Source organism: Mus pahari, chromosome 3 (assembly GCF_900095145.1).
Source record: "Mus pahari chromosome 3, PAHARI_EIJ_v1.1, whole genome shotgun sequence".
Lineage (NCBI taxonomy): Eukaryota > Metazoa > Chordata > Mammalia > Rodentia > Muridae > Mus > Mus pahari.
Genome location: NC_034592.1, coordinates 134,629,432 through 134,648,706, shown reverse-complemented (window position 1 = coordinate 134,648,706; position 19,275 = coordinate 134,629,432). Strand labels below are relative to the sequence as shown.

The following is a 19,275-nucleotide window of genomic DNA, read 5'->3' as shown; positions in this document are numbered from 1 at the left end:
CAAATGTGGTGAAAAGGTCAGCTTAGGAACTTTGGGAAGGTCGTGAAACACTTGTCCTCATGGAAGCTAGAGGCTAATTAACACTTCTCAGACCAAAGGGCAGGAACCAACTTACAGGTGGGGACACTTCTGCAGGAGTGGCTGTTGCCCACCTTCAGACAAGGGAAGTCCTTGTCACCTCATTCCCTAAAGACCAATCAGTTTAAAGGGTGCAATGTCCTGCCAATCATTGTGCCTAGTTGCTGCCCCCCCAACCATATAAGAATGGTGCTGGGGGTAGCCACCTCTCCTTCGGGTCTGGGATGACCCCAGTGCACTGGAACAATAAATTCCTCTTGCTTTTTGCATCGATCCTGGCTCCATGTGAATCACTCAGTGGATCCCCGGTAAGCTAAGGCTCCCCGGGGTCTTCAGTGCAGAGGAATTCATTCTAGGATTCAAGAGCCAGTGCTTCAGTGTGCAGTGAGCCAAGTGGAAGGGGATAGTGAAGAATGCAGGCAAAGGTGGGAGCAGGTGGTAAGGTTTCATACAAGTTTTCCGTGTGTGTGTGTGTGTGTGTGTGTGTGTGTGTGTGTGTGTGTGTTCGAAGAAGTGCTCCCATGCTCCTGTAGGGCACCACTCACCTTGCTGAGACAGGGTCTCCACCTGGATCTTTTTAGGCTGCCCTGGTTGTTTAGGGGACCCCAGGTATATTCCCGTTTGCCTGCTCAGAGGTGGTTATAAGCTCCCACCACCCCGGGGCCACTGAGTAGTGAACTCAGATCCTCATGCATGCCCAGCAAGCAAGTACTTAACCCATTGAGCTGTCTCCCCTGTCCCTTTACCTATACTTTAACAGGATCCTTTGGACAGTTGAGGGGAAACAAGAGAAGGACTGGCAGGATGAGATCTGTGCGCAGGAGAGGATGTACTTCTTTTTTCCTTTCCTTTCCTTTCCTTTTCTTTTCTTTCTTTCTTTGTTTTGTTTTGTTTTTGTTTTTTCGAGAGGTTTTCTCTGTATACCTTTGACTGTCCTGGAACTCTGTAGACCAAGCTGGCCTCGAACTCAGAAATCCGCTTGCCTCTGCCTCCCAAGCCCGGCAAGAGAGGATGTATTTCTGTTATCTATTCTGCAGGGGGGGTGCCCAGTGTATCTGCTAATCTGTGAGATGAAAGTGGGAGAAAATGTAAAATGAGTGGAGGCTGAAAAGAATTCCCAGCCTTTGCGAGGCCTCAGGATGTCAAGCTGGGCTCTGGAGACTGCCACATTTGGATTCAAACTCTGGCAATGTGGCTTTAGGCAAGTCATAAGCATTCAAACCCTCTGTTTCTTCAAGTGCATGAAGGCCAAGAACCAGGGCTACCTATAGGTGTGTTGGCAACTCTGTGAGCCTGCAGGCTTAGCACGTGTGGAAGCGAGACTCGCAAGGCCAGCTCCAGGAGTGCAAGCCTAGGAGAACTCGGGGCAGAGAAGCCAATCCTACACCTCGCCCTCTAGGCCCCGCCCCCAGCCCCGCCCTCCCAGAGCCGGAGGTAGCGGACGGCCCAGGGGAGATCATGGGCCCCTAGACCAAGTGTCTCTGGTCCGCCCAACCATGTGTGGAGCTTGAGTACCAGGAACGATCTAGAGGCCTGCCCCGGTTGGTGACCCTGCACAGTCTCGGGTGAGGGGACAGTTTTCCGTTCGGTCTGCAGCACTTCCGGGACTGCCACTTTCACTTTCTCTTCCGGGGACGCTGCCTGCGCTGTCTTCCGGGTAGCGCGAGCCTCCGGGCTGGGGTTCCGGACGCTAGGACGCCCGCGCCGGGTGGCTGCCCGGCCTCCCTCTGTCCCTCGCTTTTGGGTCGTGGTTACTCAACGCCCTTTGCGGGCTTGGCCCGGGGCCTCCTTCGCTTTCTGTGTCCCTCGCGGAGCCCCATTGGTTCCCAGTGCCGGGCCTCGGGCCCTGGGCAGTGTGATGCTGCCCGAGTGCGGACTGGGACACACGCACGAGGCCGGCTAGGGCTGAGTCGCTTCTCCCCTCCCGCTCTCTCCCAGGTTACCCCAAAGTAGCGTTTCCCGGAAGCAGCAGCCCTTTCTGAGGGGATGGGCGCAGCCAGGACAGATGGACGAGAAGACCAAGAAAGGTGGGCACCGATTGCAACTGGTGGAAGTGGACCCTAGGCCTAGTCAGTGCAGAAATAGGAGTCGGAGACTTTGTGAACGGAGTTAGAGAGCTCCTGGTTGTTAGGAAAACAAAATTAAGTTGACCAGAGTAGGACCGAGAGGGGAACATACATCCCTCTCTCCCTGGCCCTTTCACCCAGAATTGGGGGAACTCCGATAATGCTACTGTTCTGTTTGCTGGAAACCTTTTCTGGATCAAACACCCCCCCCCCCTTTTTGACTCCAACTCCCACCAGCCTCTTCTGTCTACACTGGGGATTGAACCCGGGTCTTCATGCATGCTAGGCATATGCTCACTCTCTAAGCTATGCCTTAGTGCATGGTTTTTCTGTTTTGTCCCACCCACTTCTTGCCCAAGGCCTTTGCCCACTCTCTGGCCTCTTGGAACAATCATCCTTATTGGATTTTGGAATGTCCAGCAACCGCTCCTTCTGGCCTCTGTTTCCCTTACCTCCTAGAGGTCTCCCCTGACCTCCTTACTCAGTTATTGCTAGAATGGACCACAGACTGATTTTCTCATCAAGCTTTTAGGTTTTCTATTTTCTTGTTGAACTTAGAGTTTTATTAGGAGAAGGACGCTCTTCGTCTTAACCGCTGTTAAAGAGTCTACTTTCTGGAATAGTGGGTGGCATACAGGAGAGTTCAAGGAATGCTTGTCAGATAAATGAATGGAAGTCTGAGGACGCCGTGAGCATGGAGGGAAGAGGGTACAGGAGAGTGAGGACTCAGTGAGCCCAGGGTCCAGAGGAGTGAGGACGGGAAAAAGCACCTCCCCCCTTAAAAAAAAAAGACTTAGCATAGCCATGTGCAGAAGATATAGTCACTCACTAGAGAAGCAAGACAAAGCAAGCAGCAACGGTCACCTCTCCAGCCTCCCCACAGAAACCGATGCTAACCTGCTTGTTCTCTGCCCACCTTCAGCAGAGGAGATGGCCCTGAGCCTTGCCCGGGCAGTGGCTGGTGGAGATGAACAGGCTGCTATCAAGTATGCCACCTGGCTGGCAGAGCAGAGGGTGCCCCTCAGGGTGCAAGTAAAACCCGAGGTCTCCCCAACACAGGACATCAGGTGAGTGTGCCTTTCATTAAAGGTTACTGGAAGCCGGGCGTGGTGGCTCACGCCTTTAGTCTCAGCATTTGGGAGGCAGAGGCAGTCGGATTTCTGAGTTCCAGGTCAGCCTGGTCTACAGAGTGAGTTCCAGGACAGCCAGGGCTACACAGAGAAACCCTGACTCAAAAAAACAAAAACAAAAAAAAAGAAGGGGGGGGAACGACTGGAGGCCTCTTGACCGTCTGTGCACAGGTTATCTGTGTTTTCCCCTGCAGTACTGGGATCAAATCCAGGCCCTCACTGGCAGGTTCTCTTGTAGGAGATTGAGCTGCAAAGCCTAGTCGCTTGCTCATCAGTTGTGAACTGTGGGGTAGGCTGTGCTGTGGTTCCTTTTTTCTTTTCTTTTACGAGGACCCTGCACAATAGGTGTCCTTTTGTGCGGGGGGCCATGCAGATCCTCCAGAGTTGGTATCTGCTGCTAGAAGCAAGCATGGGGTTTATTTCTCAAATGTGTTAAAGTCAGAGCCACTTTAAGGAGACAGTTCTGTCCTTCCCACCATAGGGTATGGAGGTCAGCTAGCACGGGCCGGGTGCTTTCACCCACCGAGACAGCTCTTCAACCAGTATTTTAAGTTTTAATTTACTCTTTGTTTTTAGAGACCAAGTCTTAACTCTGTAATCCAAGTTGGCCTGTAAATCACCCTGTAGCCAGCCTTCAACTCAAGAAAGTTTTATTTTTGGAGTATTGGCATTTACAGGTACAAAGTAACAAACCTGGTAATATAGTAACTTACAGATTTTGCTCTGTTACTACAAGGCTTCCATAATTTGCCCCTCTTTGGTTCTGAACATGTGTAGCCTTTATGGCTTGCTCTCAGCCCTCCTAATGCTGTGACCCTTCAGTACAGGTCCTCATGTCTGGTGACCCCCAACCATAAAGTTTTTTTTTTTTTTTTTTTTTTTTTTTTTTTTCGAGACAGGGTTTCTCTGTATAGCCCTGGCTATCCTGGAACTCACTTTGTAGACCAGGCTGGCCTCGAACTCAGAAATCCGCCTGCCTCTGCCTCCCAAGTGCTGGGATTAAAGGTGAGTGCCACCACGTCCAGGCTCATAAAGTTATTTTTGTTGCTACTTCGTAACTGTTTTTGCTACTGTTATGAATTATAATGTAAATATCTGTTTTCTGACGGTCTCAGGACCCACAGGTTGAGAACCCCTGCTCTGTGGGCTTCCTAGTATTGTTATTATGGAATTGCTCCCTATGGCATGAGTAATAAGTGTAAAGCTTGTGTGCTTTTATGTTTCCAAACTCCTAAGATTAAGAATCTGGTTTTAGCCGAGTGTGGTGGTGCACACCTGTAATCCCAGTACTTGGGTGGTAGAGGCAGGAGGAGCAGAAGTTTCAGAGCCATCCTGAATACATGAAACCATGTCTCACAAGAACACCCAGACAACGAAAACCTCTCTCGTATGAAAACATAGACAGAAAACTTTGAGTCTTTGTATGTTTATTTATTTGTTTTTTACCAATAGTTGAGTATCAGAATCATTTTCCTGCCTCGGGCACGTGGTACATGCCTAGAATCCCAGCATTCGAGAGGCAGAGACAGGTGAGCCTCTGAGTTAGAGGTCAGCCTGTTTTACATGGTCCATTCCAGACCAGGCAGTGCTAAATAATGAGATCTGACTCAAAAAGCAAATCATTTTCTGGAAGAGCTTCTTGGGTATTTCTTGGAGTGTTTTTCAGAACAGGAGCTGCTGAGACAAGGGTTTTTTATGTAGGCCAGACTGGCCTGGAACTTGGGGCTATCCTCCTGCAGAAATCAGCTTCCTGAGTCTGGGATCATGGGTATGTACTGCCTGACCTGGCTGCCTTTGCTTAGATGATGCACTGTTTCCCGTGGCTCTCCCAGGTCTCAGAAGGCTGGACTTGGATCCTGTGGCATAGGTTATCTGTTTTCCTTGTGGTTCAGTTCAGTTCTTCATTTGCATTCTGATTTTTCTTGCTTTTTGGTCTTTCAATCATGTTTCAGGAGCCGGCATGGTGGCATACATCTGTAATGCTAGGTGGCACTTGGAAGGCTGAGGTAGGAGGAGGATGACAGCTACTCTAGGCTGCATAGTGAGATCCTTGTTCAAAACAAACAGAAGAACAGAATAAGCTTGCAGATCCCTGAGAACACTGATGCTTATAGACTAGAGTAAGAATACGTGACCTCAATGGTTGAGTGATTGCCTGGCGTGTATGAGGCTCCTCATTCAATGCCCAGCACCAAAAATAAAAGTTAGACATGGTTTGGAATGATGCAGCTTGGACTTAAGTCGCTCTGGCAGCTGCTGATTGCTCCTGCAGCATGGCTACCATAGGATGTGTGTATCTGGGAAAGGATATGGCCAGAGCTGCACCTACATAAACCCAACACTTAGACATTGGAATAGAGGATCGTAGTTCAAGGACATCTTCATCTTAATAGGGAGTTCAGGACCAGCCTTACATAAGACCCTGTTTCAAACCAAACCAAACCAAAAGAATCTTCCTTTCCCCTACAAAAGAATTTACCCAAGGGCTTGAGAGATGGCTCAGTGGTTAAGAGCACTGACTGCTCTTCCGAAGGTCCTGAGTTCAAATCCCAGCAACCACATGGTGGCTCACAACCATCTGTAATGAGATCTGAGGACCTCTTCTGGAGTGTCTGAAGACAGATACAGTGTACTTACATATAATAGTAAATAAATCTTTAAAAAAAAAAAAAAAAGAATTTACCCAGCTTGGTGACAGCTTCTTGGGAGGCTGAAACAGATAACAAGTTCAAAGCCTGCATTGGCAATTACAGATTCTTGTCTCAAAATAAAAATAAAGGACTAGAAAATATATATCAGGACAAACAACAACAACAAAACAGAAACAAAAAAACTTTTGGGTTGGAGAGATAGTTCGGTGGTTAAGAGAACAGACTGCTCTTCCAGAATTCTTGAGTTCAATTTCTAGCAACCACATGGTGACTCACAACCATCCGTAATTGGATCTCATACCTCCTCCTGGTATGTCTGAAGACAGCAACAGTGTACTCACATACATAAAACACATAAATGATAAGGGCTGAGACCCAGCTCAGCTGTAGAACACTCCCCTAGCCCAAGGCCCTGGGCTCATCCCCAGTACTGCTGTTCCTATGCCCACCAGCTAATGTGAGCCAGTAAAGGGCTTAGGCCGCGCTTCCTGTTGGGTGAAGACCCAGAGAGAGTCTCCCCAGTGTGGGCTGTCCATGCAAGTTGTTTTGGTTTGCTTTCTATTGTGATAAACACCATGACCGGAAACAGCTTGGGGAGGAAAGAGCCTGGCTTACACATCCCAGCTTCTATTCTATCACTGAGGGAGGCGAGGTCAGGAACTGGAGCAGGAACTGAAGACGAGTCTGGAGGAATGCTGCTTCTGCTCTCCAGGCTTGCTCAGATTGCTTTTAATACAACCCAGGGCCATCCGCTCAGAGGTGGCACTGCCCCCAGCCCAGCTGGAGATGTCACTCCGCAGTTGGGAGTGCTTGCTACTCTATGGAAGGCCCAGGTTTGGTTCTCAGCACCCACATGGTGGCTCACTACTCTTTGCAGCTCTGATTCCCAGGAGTCTCATATCCTCTTTTGATTTGCACAGGCACCAGGTACCAAGTGGTGTGGATGTGTATATGCAGGCAGTCACTCAAACACAGGAAATAAGATGAATCTTTTAAAAATTTGATTTTTAAAAAGGATAGAAAATGTCCCACAGGCTTGCCTGCAGGCCAATTTGATGGAGACATTTTTTTGTTTTGTTTTGTTTCTCTGTATAGCCCTGGCTGTCCTGGAACTTACTCTGTGGACCAGGCTGGCCTCAAACTCAGAAATCCGCCTGCCTCTGCCTCCCAAGTGCTGGGATTAAAGGCGTGCGCCACCACACCCAGCTGATGGAGACATTTATTGATATTTTCTTTTCTAACTTGTATATGTCGACAAAAATTCTAACCAGCAGATAGCCCCTGCACATGTGCAGGCGTGAACAGTCCCATGCCGGCAGCCCAAATCCTTGCCTCCCCGTGTTTTCCACAGGCTCTGTGTGAGTGTGGAGGATGCTTACATGCACACCGTCACCATTTGGCTCACAGTACGCCCTGATATGACGGTGGCCTCCCTAAAGGACATGGTGAGTGAAGGTGGGGGGAGGTGGGCTCCTCTCTGGCTTTCCCTTTTCTCTCTGCTCCCTACCCCCCACCCACCATATTCCCTGTTGCTGTGGTACCGGACAACCAACCGGAGGAGAAGTTCATTTTGCCTCACAGTCCAGAGGATATTGTGCGTCACAGTGGCAAGGCTGTGTTTGAGAGACTCCATTTAGGGGTCAGGAACTTGTAGCTTCGGGTTTTTTGTTTTTTTGTTTTTGTTTTTGTTCCCCCTTAAACGTTTTTCAGAGTTATATATTTAACTTTATGTATATGAATGGTTGCCTGCATGTGAGTGTTGTTCCATGTGTCTGACAGTTGTGTCCTGTGGCACTGAGGTTGTGGCTGATTGTGAGTCACCATGTGTGTGCTGGAAGTTGAACCCAGGTCTTGCAAGAGCAAGTATTCGGAATCACTGGGCATCTCTCCAGCCTTCCTCTCTCCTTTTGTAGACTCAGAGTTTCACTAACTCTGGGTGGCCTGGAACTTACTTTGTAGATCAGGCTGGTCTCGAATTTAAAGCGATCCACCTGCCTCTGCCTCCTGAGTTCTGGGATTAAAGGTGCACACCACTGCTGTGCTAGACCTCGGATGTGGCTTTTCATAAGGCCAAGGAGTAAAGAGCTGGGGCGAAAACAGGGTAAATTCTTAACCTTCAAAGCCAGCTTTCGGGGCCCACCTACACTAGCCAGGCTTCCCCAGCAACAGTTCTACCAGAAAACAGCACCTCCACCTGGGATCAAATGTGAGTATCGTGGTAGATGTTTTACTTTTCAAACTATAACCCCACCCCCACTGCACCCCCAAAGGTATTCCTGGACTATGGCTTCCCGCCCAGCCTGCAGCAGTGGGTGGTTGGACAGAGGCTGGCACGAGACCAGGAGACCTTGCATTCACACGGCATTCGGCGGAATGGAGACGGTGCCTATCTCTACCTGCTGTCAGCCCGCAACACATCACTCAACCCGCAAGAGCTGCAGCGGCAGCGGCAGCTGCGAATGTTGGAAGGTGAAGTCTTCTCTGTCATCGATGTGCTGGAGGGCCCTGTCCATGAACCAGGATGTCAGATGGGGGAGGCTGGCGTGAAGGGAGGGGCTGTTTACTCCTGGCCTGGCATTTGCTAGCCCTGTGAGCTGAGGCAAGCTCACTGCCGTTTCTGTCTGTCCCTCAGTTTCCTGTGTCTCTGTCTCTATATGTGAGGTAACTAAGGTAGAGTATGGTTGTTTTCACGGCAGTATTTTAGACCTGTAGAAAAGTCAGAGAATTGTACAGAGAAACATTTTCCTTCTTTGTTTTGTTTTTTTGTTTTTTCAAGACTGGGTTTCTCTGTATAGCTGTCCGTGGCTATCCTGGAACTCACACTATAGACCAAACTGGCCTTGAACTCAGAGATCTGCCACCTGCCTCTGCCTCCTGAGTGCTGGGACTAAAGGCCCTGCTACTGTTGCCTGGCTGCTGTTTATGTTTTTGTTTTGTTTTGTTTTGTTTTTTGTTGTTGTTCATTTTCCTTCTTTAGCTTTGCCTCCGGGTGCAGAGACATTTTAGAAGTAACTATAAGTAGGCTCTTCCTCCCCTGAATATTTGGGTAGTTTCTTAAAAAGAAAGGTCATTTTCCTGTGTTACCTACCCTCCAGTGCAGGAAATTAACATCAATGTAGTATAGACTTTTTTTTTTTTTTAATTTTAAAAAATTGCGTTTATTGGACTGGGCATAGTGGCACATGCCTTTAATCCTAGCACTTAGGAGGCAGAGGCAGGCAGATCTTTGAGCTCAAGGCCAGCCTGGTCTACATAATGAATTCCAGGGCACCCAGAACTTTATCAGAAACCATGTCTTGAAAAAAAAACAAAAAACAAAAAACCAACAACCCCCTTTGTTTGCTTGTTTCTGTGTGTGTGTGTGTGTGTGTGTGTGTGTATGTATGTGTGTATGAAGCCATGCATGTGCCACAGAGTACATGGGAAGGAAGGAGGTCAACTTGCAGGAGCCAGTTCTCTTTTCACTGTGTGGTCCAAGGGCTCGAACTCAGGTCCTCAGGCATGGAGGCAAGGGCTTTGCTCACTGAGCCCTCGCTCTGGTTGACATCGACACAAGTATAGTCAGTCTCATTTGGGTTTTTGCCAGTTGTCCAACCAGTGTTCTTGGTGGCAAAAGATACGGCATTCAGCTGCTACATCTCAGTCCCTCCCAGCCCTGATCCCCTTTGATCCCTGGTTATCGCGTTGACTGGGGGTGCTCAGTCCTCTTTCTTCTTGGTGGGCATTTCAGCACGGTGGAGTCTGTTTAGGAGCTCCTCCTCCTAAAAGGGACGGAGCTCATGAAGTCAGTTATGGGTAAGGTGGAGTAAAGCCTTAGCCTTGGGGTATCCCAAGTGCAAGTGGTAGGTATTTTACTTTTCTCTTCTTTTCTCTTCTTTTCTTTCTTTTTTTTTTTCTTTTCTTTCCTTTTCTTTTTTTTTGGTTTTTCGAGACAGGGTTTCTCTGTGTAGCCCTGGCTGTCCTGGAACTCACTCTGTAGACCAGGCTGGCCTTGAACTCAGAAATCCGCCTGCCTCNGCCTNCCANNTGCTGGGATTAAAGGCGTGCGCCACCACTGCCTGGCTGGTATTTTACTTTTCAAACTATAACCCTATCCCCACTGTACCCCCAAAGGTATTCCTGGACTATGGCTTCCCACCCAGCCTGCAGCAGTGGGTGGTTGGACAGAGGCCGGCTCACCTTCGGGAGGGGTCTAGAGACCCTGTAGAGCCGGGAGATGACTCGAGGTGGGTTGTGTCTGGCCAGCGCAGCGCGTGGTTACCTAGGTACCACACATGCTCCTTCTGCAGATTTGGGCTTCAAGGACCTCACCCTCCAGTCACGGGGGCCCTTGGAACCTGTCCTCCCGAAACCCAGGACCAACCAGGAGCCGGGACAGCCAGATGCAGCACCAGAGTCGCCACCAGTAAGCTGCCTTACTTCATGGGCACCTGTGCCCTGCCCTCGATGTCAAGCTCGACACCCAAGCTCACAGCCTGTCTGCACCCAGGTGGGCTGGCAGTGCCCTGGCTGCACTTTCATCAACAAACCCACGCGGCCTGGGTGTGAGATGTGCTGTCGTGCAAGGCCTGAGACCTACCAGATACCTGCCTCGTACCAGCCTGACGAGGAAGAGCGAGCACGCCTGGCCAGCGAGGAGGAGGCGCTGCGCCAGTACCAGCAGGTGGGCATACAGGTCCAGGGACAGGCACCTGAAGGCTGTTTGAGGAAGGCCTGAGCCAGAAAGGGAACCACCTGCATACTGCTATGCCCCTGGCCATTGCCACTTACCTTGTGACCTCACTGCTAAGCCATAACCTTGGCCTTGACTGAGAGCTGCCTCTCTCTGAGGCCGGTTCTCTGGCTGATGCTCATTCTCTGGTTGTGATGCACAGCTAGGCTCTTCACTTGCTCTGTGTCCTTGCTTTGACACCCCCTCCTTCCATGTCCACAAGCATCCTTAGCCGTACTTCATCTGTGACCCTAAGTGTGCTATACCTCAGTCAGATCCTCACCCCATGGCCTGTAACCTCACTCTGGCTCCTGTTACATACATACTCCACCTCCTGTCCCTTCTCGAATCGACTGCCTTCCTGTGCTGCTTGGGAGTGACTGTCCGCACTCATTTCCCTAGAGTAGTCAGTTCTGTCACAAACACTGATTCCGTAGACACCCTACTCTGGTGCTCACCCCTCCAAGAGCATGCTCTGCCCTCCGTCATTCCCTTTGGGGTCAGTGTAGCCTGCCACACCTTGACCTCAACCCCATACCTAGCAAGCTTTCTGCAGCCTCACTCTGCCCCCAGCCTTGACCTCTAACCACTCCTCCTGCACTGTCCTGCTTTTCCGGAGTTTGAACTCTGTGGAACCCCTCCTCCTCCACTCCCTCTTGTACCCTGAACCTTGTCTTTTTCTACCGTCCTTGTCCCCTCGTCCTTGTCCCCTCATCTGACTTCTTACTCTGCTGTAGCCCCTCCCGGCTCTCTTGGCCTGCCCATATTCCCAGCCCACTACTACCTTGGTGCCCCCATCCTACCCCAACCTTGTCCCACTTCTTATCTGACCAACTGAGACCCTGACCCTCCTGGTGGCCCCGCCCTGCCCATGTGCCCAGCGGAAACAGCAGCAGCAGGAGGGGAACTACCTGCAGCACGTGCAGCTGGAGCAGAGGAGCCTCGTGCTGAACACCGAACCTACTGAGTGCCCTGTGTGCTACTCAGTGCTGGCACCCGGCGAGGCCGTGGTGCTGCGTGAGTGTCTGCACACCTTCTGCAGGTGCGGCCCCACTCCCACTCAGTGACAGTGTTACCAGAGTAAAATGTCTGTGGCCTTGTTCCTTATCTCATTGGATGCCCACAAAACACTGTTTATGCAAGAGTTATTGTGGCTTATACCTGAAATCCCAGCTCTCAGGAGCTGGAGGCAAGAAGATCAGACGTTCAAGACTAGATTCGGCTGTATAGTGAGTTCAAAGCCAGCCAGGGCCGCTTGAGACCTTGTCTCCAAAATCAAAAAAAAAAAAAAAAAAAAAAACTAGGTGCAGAGAATCCAAGCACCCATGTTGCCAAGCCACACAGCTTGTAGGGAACTCAGAAATGAAACAGGTGTCGTTCTAGCTCCCCTAACAGCCCACAGCATTCCGTCCTCCACGTTGGCTTTCCCCTTGAGCTGGGGAAGTATATTCATTCACCATGGTAGACCCTGGTAGAGTGCCCCTTCTAGCTTGTGTTCTAGTGTGCAGTCTGTGTTAATGTATACGGCGCCACAGGCTAAGTTAACTAGGCTGAGTGCCTTGTGGGGAAGGAACCCCTCAGAAGTCATTCTGGAGTAGAGGCTGGAAAACTGTGAGACCAGGGAGCAGAGGGGTGGTGGGTGTGGTGGGACAGGAGAGTTGTGCCTGTGCAGCAGTTGGTCTGGTCCCCTTTGGGTGGCACTGCTGCAATGCTGGGTGGTGGCTCTTGGACTGAGGCCAAGGAGGAGGTTACTGCAGTCCCCTGGGCAGGGATGCCAGTGCCCCAGACCGGAGCCACAGGGATGGTGGGGTGAATAGAAGTGTGGGGGCCTTGGTGGTGGGCTGAGAGGAATGGGAAGGAAGGGCCCCGGGATCAGGCCCTCCCATCCGAGGACCAGAGTCCCTGTGGAGGTTGACATGAGCCTAACTGCCACCCTTCTCTGCCCAGGGAGTGCCTGCAGGGCACCATCCGAAACAGCCAGGAGGCGGAGGTGTCCTGCCCCTTCATTGACAGCACCTACTCATGCCCTGGCAAGCTGCTGGAGAGAGAGATCCGGGCGGTAAGGCTGTGGGTGGAAAGGTGTTCTGAGCGCTGGGAACTGGCCTGGAGCTGGCAACAGGCACATCAGCTCTCTGCCTCCCCAGCAGATATCACCCGAAAGTTCATTGGGAGCGCCTGGGGCCTACGCAGGGCAGCTGGGGGTGACGGTGGGGGTGGGGTAGGTGAAACCTCAACTGATTTAGCTTCATCACCAGTGCAGCAAGGGCTACAGTTACAGTGGGTGGGAACTGTGGCTGCGGCTTGGCTGTGTGACCTCATGGCAGACACTCAGCCTCTGCCCTGTGTCCACTATCAGAACTACAGGTGGCATCTGCTAGTGTGTGCAGGTGTGTGCAGCTGCTGTGTCAACTGCTTTTGCTGTGTAGCCACTCACTGCAGGCCTGGTGCCCCAAGACTCTGTAGCTTGTGAGGTGCAAGGCTGTGCTTCCACTGGGTGGAGCTGGGGTGTCTGAATTTCAGAGTTGGATCCTGGATTGTCTGCTCAGTGGTATGAGATGACTCATGATGGTCTTCTCTAGAATAACCGTCTACTGCAGTCCCCTCCACATGTAGGCTGTACAGGCCTATCACATGGTGGTGGCTAGTGAGGTTTCAGTGTTTCAGACAACAGTAAGTGTGCAAAGCTGGCTAGCTGTAATCCTGTTAATCAGTGCGGACTACATGCTCAGGTGGACTCCCTTTAGGGGCAATGTGAACCATCTGGTGACATCCTGTGGTGATATGGCCACTCGAGGGTTGGTATGACAGCACACCCTGTTCTCTCAGCACTGCTGAGGCATCAAACCGAAAGCTTGAGGCCAGCCTGAACTGCATAGACGGGGGTTTCACAAAGCTCAGGGCTAGCAGGTAGAATACAGCACACGCAGCATCTGACTTCTACCGTAGGCTTAAAAAAGCAGGATGACAGTGGCCAGGGTCCAGATGGCAGACCCCAGGCATGCACAGATTCCCCCTCCTTCCCATCACTCCTGTCTCCTCTGACTCCTGAAGTCCCCCAAAATATTATGAAACGATTCTCTAGCCCAAGGGGCCCTTTTGAGGTGGGAAGGGGATCTGAGAGTAGAACTTGGGGAATTTCAATTCTATATTCCAAGCAGCCGTGCTTTAACCTTGTCTGGGGGCTTCTGAGCGGGTCAGTTCCTGGCCATTGCTGAAGTATCCTTATTGTGGTCTGGAGAGACCTGACACTGGCCCTTGTCACTGGCCCAAGAAGGCCATATTTATATGAGGACTCCATGCAGGACACCCTAGATGTCCTCAGGCCCTGACTCAAGCCTCAGGTGTGGCAGCAAGAGGAAGCAGGTGTCCGTAGAGTGGTCTGTCTGGTAGTGGTGCTTTTAATAAGTGGCAAGTAATAGAAATAAGAGAAAAAAAAACACCTCCAACCCTGTGAGCCCTGGACGTCCTGACATCCTCTAGTAGTAGTTTGTCCTGCTTCCCTCTTTCTTGGCAGATGACTTCTGTTGCGGTTGTTGTTTTGGGACAAGGTTTCACTATGTAACAGTCTTGGTTTAACTCACAGAGATTATTTGACATTGCCTCCTGAGTGCATGGTTAAAGGCAGGTACTATTGCCCGTCCCCCATATGTTTCTTTTGTTTTGTTTTTTGTTTTTTTTTTTTTTGGTTATTCGAGACAAGGTTTCTCTATGTAGCCCTGGCTGTCCTGGAACTCACTTTGTAGACCAGGCTGGCCTCGAACTCACAGAAATCCGCCTGACTCTGCCTCCCGAGTGCTGGGATTAAAGGCGTGCGCCACCATGCCCGGCTCATATGTTTCTTTTATAGATGCATTTATTTGTGTATGTATCAAGTGTGTACCACACACAGCATGTATGGAATTCAGAGGACAATTAGCTGGAGTCAATTCTGTCTTTTCAACCATGTGCTTCTCAAATTCAGGTTGGCAGGTTTGGCAGCAAGCACCCTTGCCTGCCATGCCATTTCATTGGTCCCAGGCTGTAATTCTGAGGTTTCGAGGTAAACATCATTTATTGTGGTTCACACAAGACAGATTGTATACCTTCTAGGTGTACAGGTATGTGAGTTTTACCATATGTAACTTCCATAAGCACCACCCAGCTAACATACAGAGCAGAGGCCTGGCTCTCCACTGACTCGCTTTGCTCTCTGCCAGGTATCTAAGGAGCATCTCAGCTCTTGTTGACACGCCTTTTCTGCCTCTCCTCTCAGCTTAGTTTTCCCTGCCAGGAGATGCAGCTCCCTAGCACTGTTTCTGTGTGGAGTAGTGGCACAAGAAGATGGTCACCACATTGTTTGTAGAGTGCAGTGTACCTGGATACTGATTTGCCTTTGAGACAGGTCTTGATATATATATATATATATATATATATATATATATATATATATATATAGTCCAGGCTGGCCTTGAACTCTCAATGGTCCTTCTGTCTCAGCCTTCAATGGACTGGGTTTCATGACTTCCAGATAGGATAGGAATTAAACCTCTTTGTCCCCCATCACTTGTGTCCCATGTTTTCCTCCTTAAATTTGAACTGTTGGCTATTTGTCCACAGTTAAGTCCTTAGGTATGTAATTCTGAGGCACTGTCACTTAAGCTTTCTAGCCACCATGACTATGCACTGCCAGCTTTGCCCACTTCTAGCCACAGCCTCCCAGGTGCTAGGATGATAGGTTTGTGCCATTTGGACTAAGTGAAGGTTTTAAGTGCTCAAGGGGCTCTGTGAATAACAGCTTGAGTCATGTATTATAGCTCTTGCAAAGTAGAGACCCTCCAGTAGTTCAAGGCCAGCATTTATTACATGAAACCTTGTCCCTATCACCCAACCCCCCAAAAAACTGCATAGGTGGGGGAAGAGGAGCTTGGGACAGGGTTGAAGTGCTTGGTTTCCTGGGACCATTTGATAGGAGGAGGGCATCTGCTGGGTGTCCTGAACCCCAGCAGCAAAGCTGTGTATGTGCAGCTCCTGTCCCCTGAGGACTACCAGCGTTTCCTGGACCTGGGTGTGTCCATCGCAGAGAACCGAAGCACCTTGAGCTACCACTGCAAGACCCCCGACTGCAGGGGCTGGTGCTTCTTTGAGGATGATGTCAACGAGTTCACCTGTCCTGTGTGCACCCGTGTCAACTGTCTGCTCTGCAAGGTGAGACAGGGACCATCTAGCTGGGCCTTGCTATGACTGGCTGTGGCAGCTGCAGGGGATGCAGTCTGAGCCTAGTGGGGAGCTGCTTTAGGGGTTACAGTACCCGTCAGCATCTAAAGTAGGATTTATATTAGGTTCCTACTGATGGTCCTGGCTCCCCCTTCCTGAACCCTATGCCTTCTGTAAGATAGGTATAGGCTTTCTAAGTGAGGGCTGCCACTGATGGCACTCATTGCTGGGGTTGGGCCCCTTCTGCTTATCACAGCTTGAGCCCCTGGGGAATGTCTCACTCAAGAGCTTCTTGCCCTCCAGGCTATCCATGAGGGCATGAATTGCAGGGAGTACCAAGACGACTTGGCCCTGCGGGCTCAGAATGATGTGGCTGCCCGGCAGACGACAGAGATGCTGAAGGTAAGGCACGGTCTTGGCAAGGGCCTGGGGACATATGTTGTAGATGCTTCTGAGGAAGGACTAAGTTCACATGTTCTTGGAAGTCAAGACTTCTCCCTGGTCAAACCCCCACTTCAGGGTGTGACTTCAGTAGGGGTCATGTGTGGGACTGAAGGAAGAGTCTGGGTTGGGCAGCCCTCTGTGATGAAGTGGTGGCTAGCGCTGCCAGACTGAGGGGGAGTACTGCAGAGAGCCTCAGTAGCTCCCCTTCCCAGGTGATGCTGCAGCAAGGCGAGGCCATGCACTGCCCACAGTGTCGGATTGTGGTGCAGAAGAAGGATGGCTGTGACTGGATCCGCTGTACAGTCTGCCACACTGAGATCTGCTGGGTCACCAAGGGCCCACGCTGGGGCCCTGGGGTGAGTCTTCGGGTACTGGGGAGCTGAGAGGGGTAGTAACTGGAGAGGGACTCAGTACTTTAGCCACAAACTCAGTCTAGCCTACCATGTACAGCTCAAGAGGAAAGATTGTTATTTTAATATTTAATTTTGAGTCAGGGTCTCATAAAATAGACCAGGCTATCATCTAAACCTGCCTCTTCCCCCAGAGGACTGGGATTAAAGGTACGTGCCACTGTTGCCTAGCTTAATTTTGTTTTTGATTGTTTGTGCACCTGTGTGTGCGTGCTGGGGGTGGGGGTGGGTGAGGGAGAAGGAGAAGGAGAGAGAGAGAGAGAGAGAGAGAGAGAGAGAGAGAGAGAGAGAGGAAGAGGAAGAGAGAGACAGAGCACTCAGATTTTATTTATTTATTTATTTATTTATTTATTTATTTATTTTGGAGACAGGGTTTCTCTGGAACAGACCAGGGTGGCTGTAAATACAGAGATCCGCCTGCCTCTGCCTCCCAAGTGCTGGGATTACAGGCATGCACCACCATTGCCTGGCTTTTTTTTATTTTTACTTTTTAATACTGCTTTGCACTCTGTAGCCAGGGTTGCTTTGGGATTTGTGGCAGTCCTCCTGCCTCAACTTTCTGAGTGCTGGAGATTATAGGCTTAAGAATTTTTTTTACAAATTAGCAGTGTTTAGAGGTTCTCGGGGGCTCTGTTTGGAAGTGGAGAGAGACATGAATAGCTCTGGAGCACCAACCCCCTGCTCCTGCCCCTGTGCTTCTGCGGGGGCTGAGGCCTGTCAGGCTTTGACCTGTGCAGCGGGGCTTACCTGCTGCTCTGTTTGAGGGAGAACGAGTCAAGGTCAGCCTGGAGTTGGAAGGAGGCTTGCCAGTCCCTCCCTCTGGCACATCTTTGCTAAGGCCTGTCTCAGATTGTCAGACACAAGTAGTAGAGAAGTGCTCGGTGGATGCGAGTCACAGGCTGTGAGTGCCTGGGTGGTGGCAGTCAGGGCTGGTGGATACAGAGGCAGGCGGTGCAGAGCCACTGTACGTTTTCCTTCTGCCCGGGTGCTGGTCCACCTACAGCTGGATCCCTTTCTCTCTCTGGCCTGGGGAAGAGCATGGAGTTTAGGGGTGCTGGAGAGGTTGGGCTGGGGTTAAAGAAAGGCCTTCATGGCTGCCTCCCTGAGGTTGCTGAGGCTGTTCTTTGCAGGAGGGCTTTTGGCAACCCCACTGCACCTTTAGATGGGCCCTGCCTTGGCCTCATAGAGTAACTTTTGGGGATTAGCTTTTACCAGCCTGATATCCTCTTTTCTCTATCCTTTAGGGCCCAGGGGACACCAGTGGTGGCTGCCGCTGCCGGGTCAATGGGATTCCATGCCACCCAAGCTGTCAAAACTGCCACTAAGTCGACGATGGTGGCTCTCATACTGACCCAGCCCCACATGTATAGCAGTGAACAGCAGGGCTAGGCCAGGGACTTTAGCTCTGTTTTGGCCACCATACCTTTAGGCTTGGTAAGGGAGAAAGCCCGAGCTGTACTGCAGTCTGCTGGCTGTGTTATAAGGACCCAGCTGAGCTGATGTCAGTTGCACTGCCTCTGTTGCTTCAAGGGATAGCTGACCAGACCCCATGGCCCTGTACTAGACACCGGACCCTTACTAGCCACCAACCTTAATTAAACACAGCCTTGGCCCAAGGCCTGGCTGGCTAGTGCTCTGAGTGACTCTATTTCCCCTGAGCTTGCTCCCTGAGGACCCACAGCCTCATCCTTTGCCTTGCTGGCTTTCTGGGCACTTCTTAAAGCTGATGTGAATCCATCAAGGGCCCAGGTAGATTGGTAGGTCAGGAAACAACCCATGAGGTTCAGCTCTGCATCCTCCTCTTTAAGCGAATTAAAGTGGTTTTCCCTGAAGGGAAAGGTGTCATGCTTGAGGGAACAATGTCCTAGGCTGGGTACCACACAGGCAGAATGGTAGTTCTGGAGAGCTTGGAACAGAACCTGGAGGTGGCCTGTTGGTTCTGGTGGTTGGGGGAATAAGGCTGGCTCAGCTCTGAGACCCCTGTAGCAGACCTGGCACCACCATGCCCAGCTCTTAGGACAAGGTTGCTTGGGCAGTATTAGCCCACACTGGGGAGATTTATTGAGAAAGCCTTGACGCTTAGAGGGATGCTAGGGAGGGAGGCCACGGCAGCAGCTGCAGGCTGGGAAGAAAGGCTTGGCTGCTTCCTCTGGGTATCCAAGGAGAAGAGCAGAGGAGTTTCTGAAACTGCTGAAACCAAGCAGGGAGGAGGCCCATTCTGCTTTAACAGCAGAGGCAAGATGGAAAAGCCATGCTGTGATGTCTGGTCTGGCGGTTTCTCTCCACTCTGGCCCATTCAGCTCCTTCTGAGATTGAGTATTACTGTCTTCCCACAATGTGATCCTTAACAGTAAGCCCAGCACATGTGGTCAAAACCTCACTCCAGATGCCAGGGCATGTAGCTTTTCCAGGGTGTTTACATCCTGGAGTATGTATCCTTGGATGGACCTACAGCTTCAGTGGGGTCAGAAAAGTACCTGGGCAGTGACGGCAACTCTCAGGTGTTCCTCAGTGCTTTGATTTTAGATATAAGGTTGATGTAGCCCAGGTTTTCCTTAAACTTGTGGCAATCTTTTTTCCTGCCTTGGCCTC

The 19,275-nt window shown here is 50.7% G+C and overlaps 1 protein-coding gene across 1 annotated transcript; it reads left to right on the top strand.

Moving 5' to 3' along the window:
* The first annotated feature begins 1,507 nt into the window (after positions 1-1,507).
* Positions 1,508-18,515, top strand: Rbck1 (RANBP2-type and C3HC4-type zinc finger containing 1). Its single transcript, XM_021192287.2, has 13 exons — positions 1,508-1,643; positions 2,017-2,105; positions 3,067-3,211; positions 7,277-7,370; positions 8,196-8,394; positions 10,215-10,330; positions 10,415-10,588; positions 11,518-11,678; positions 12,584-12,695; positions 15,641-15,820; positions 16,133-16,231; positions 16,486-16,629; positions 17,928-18,515. The coding sequence occupies exons 2-13, from the start codon at positions 2,084-2,086 to the stop codon at positions 18,006-18,008; spliced, it is 1,527 nt and encodes a 508-aa protein (XP_021047946.1). The 5' UTR covers positions 1,508-1,643; positions 2,017-2,083; the 3' UTR covers positions 18,009-18,515.
* Positions 18,516-19,275: the final 760 nt, after the last annotated feature.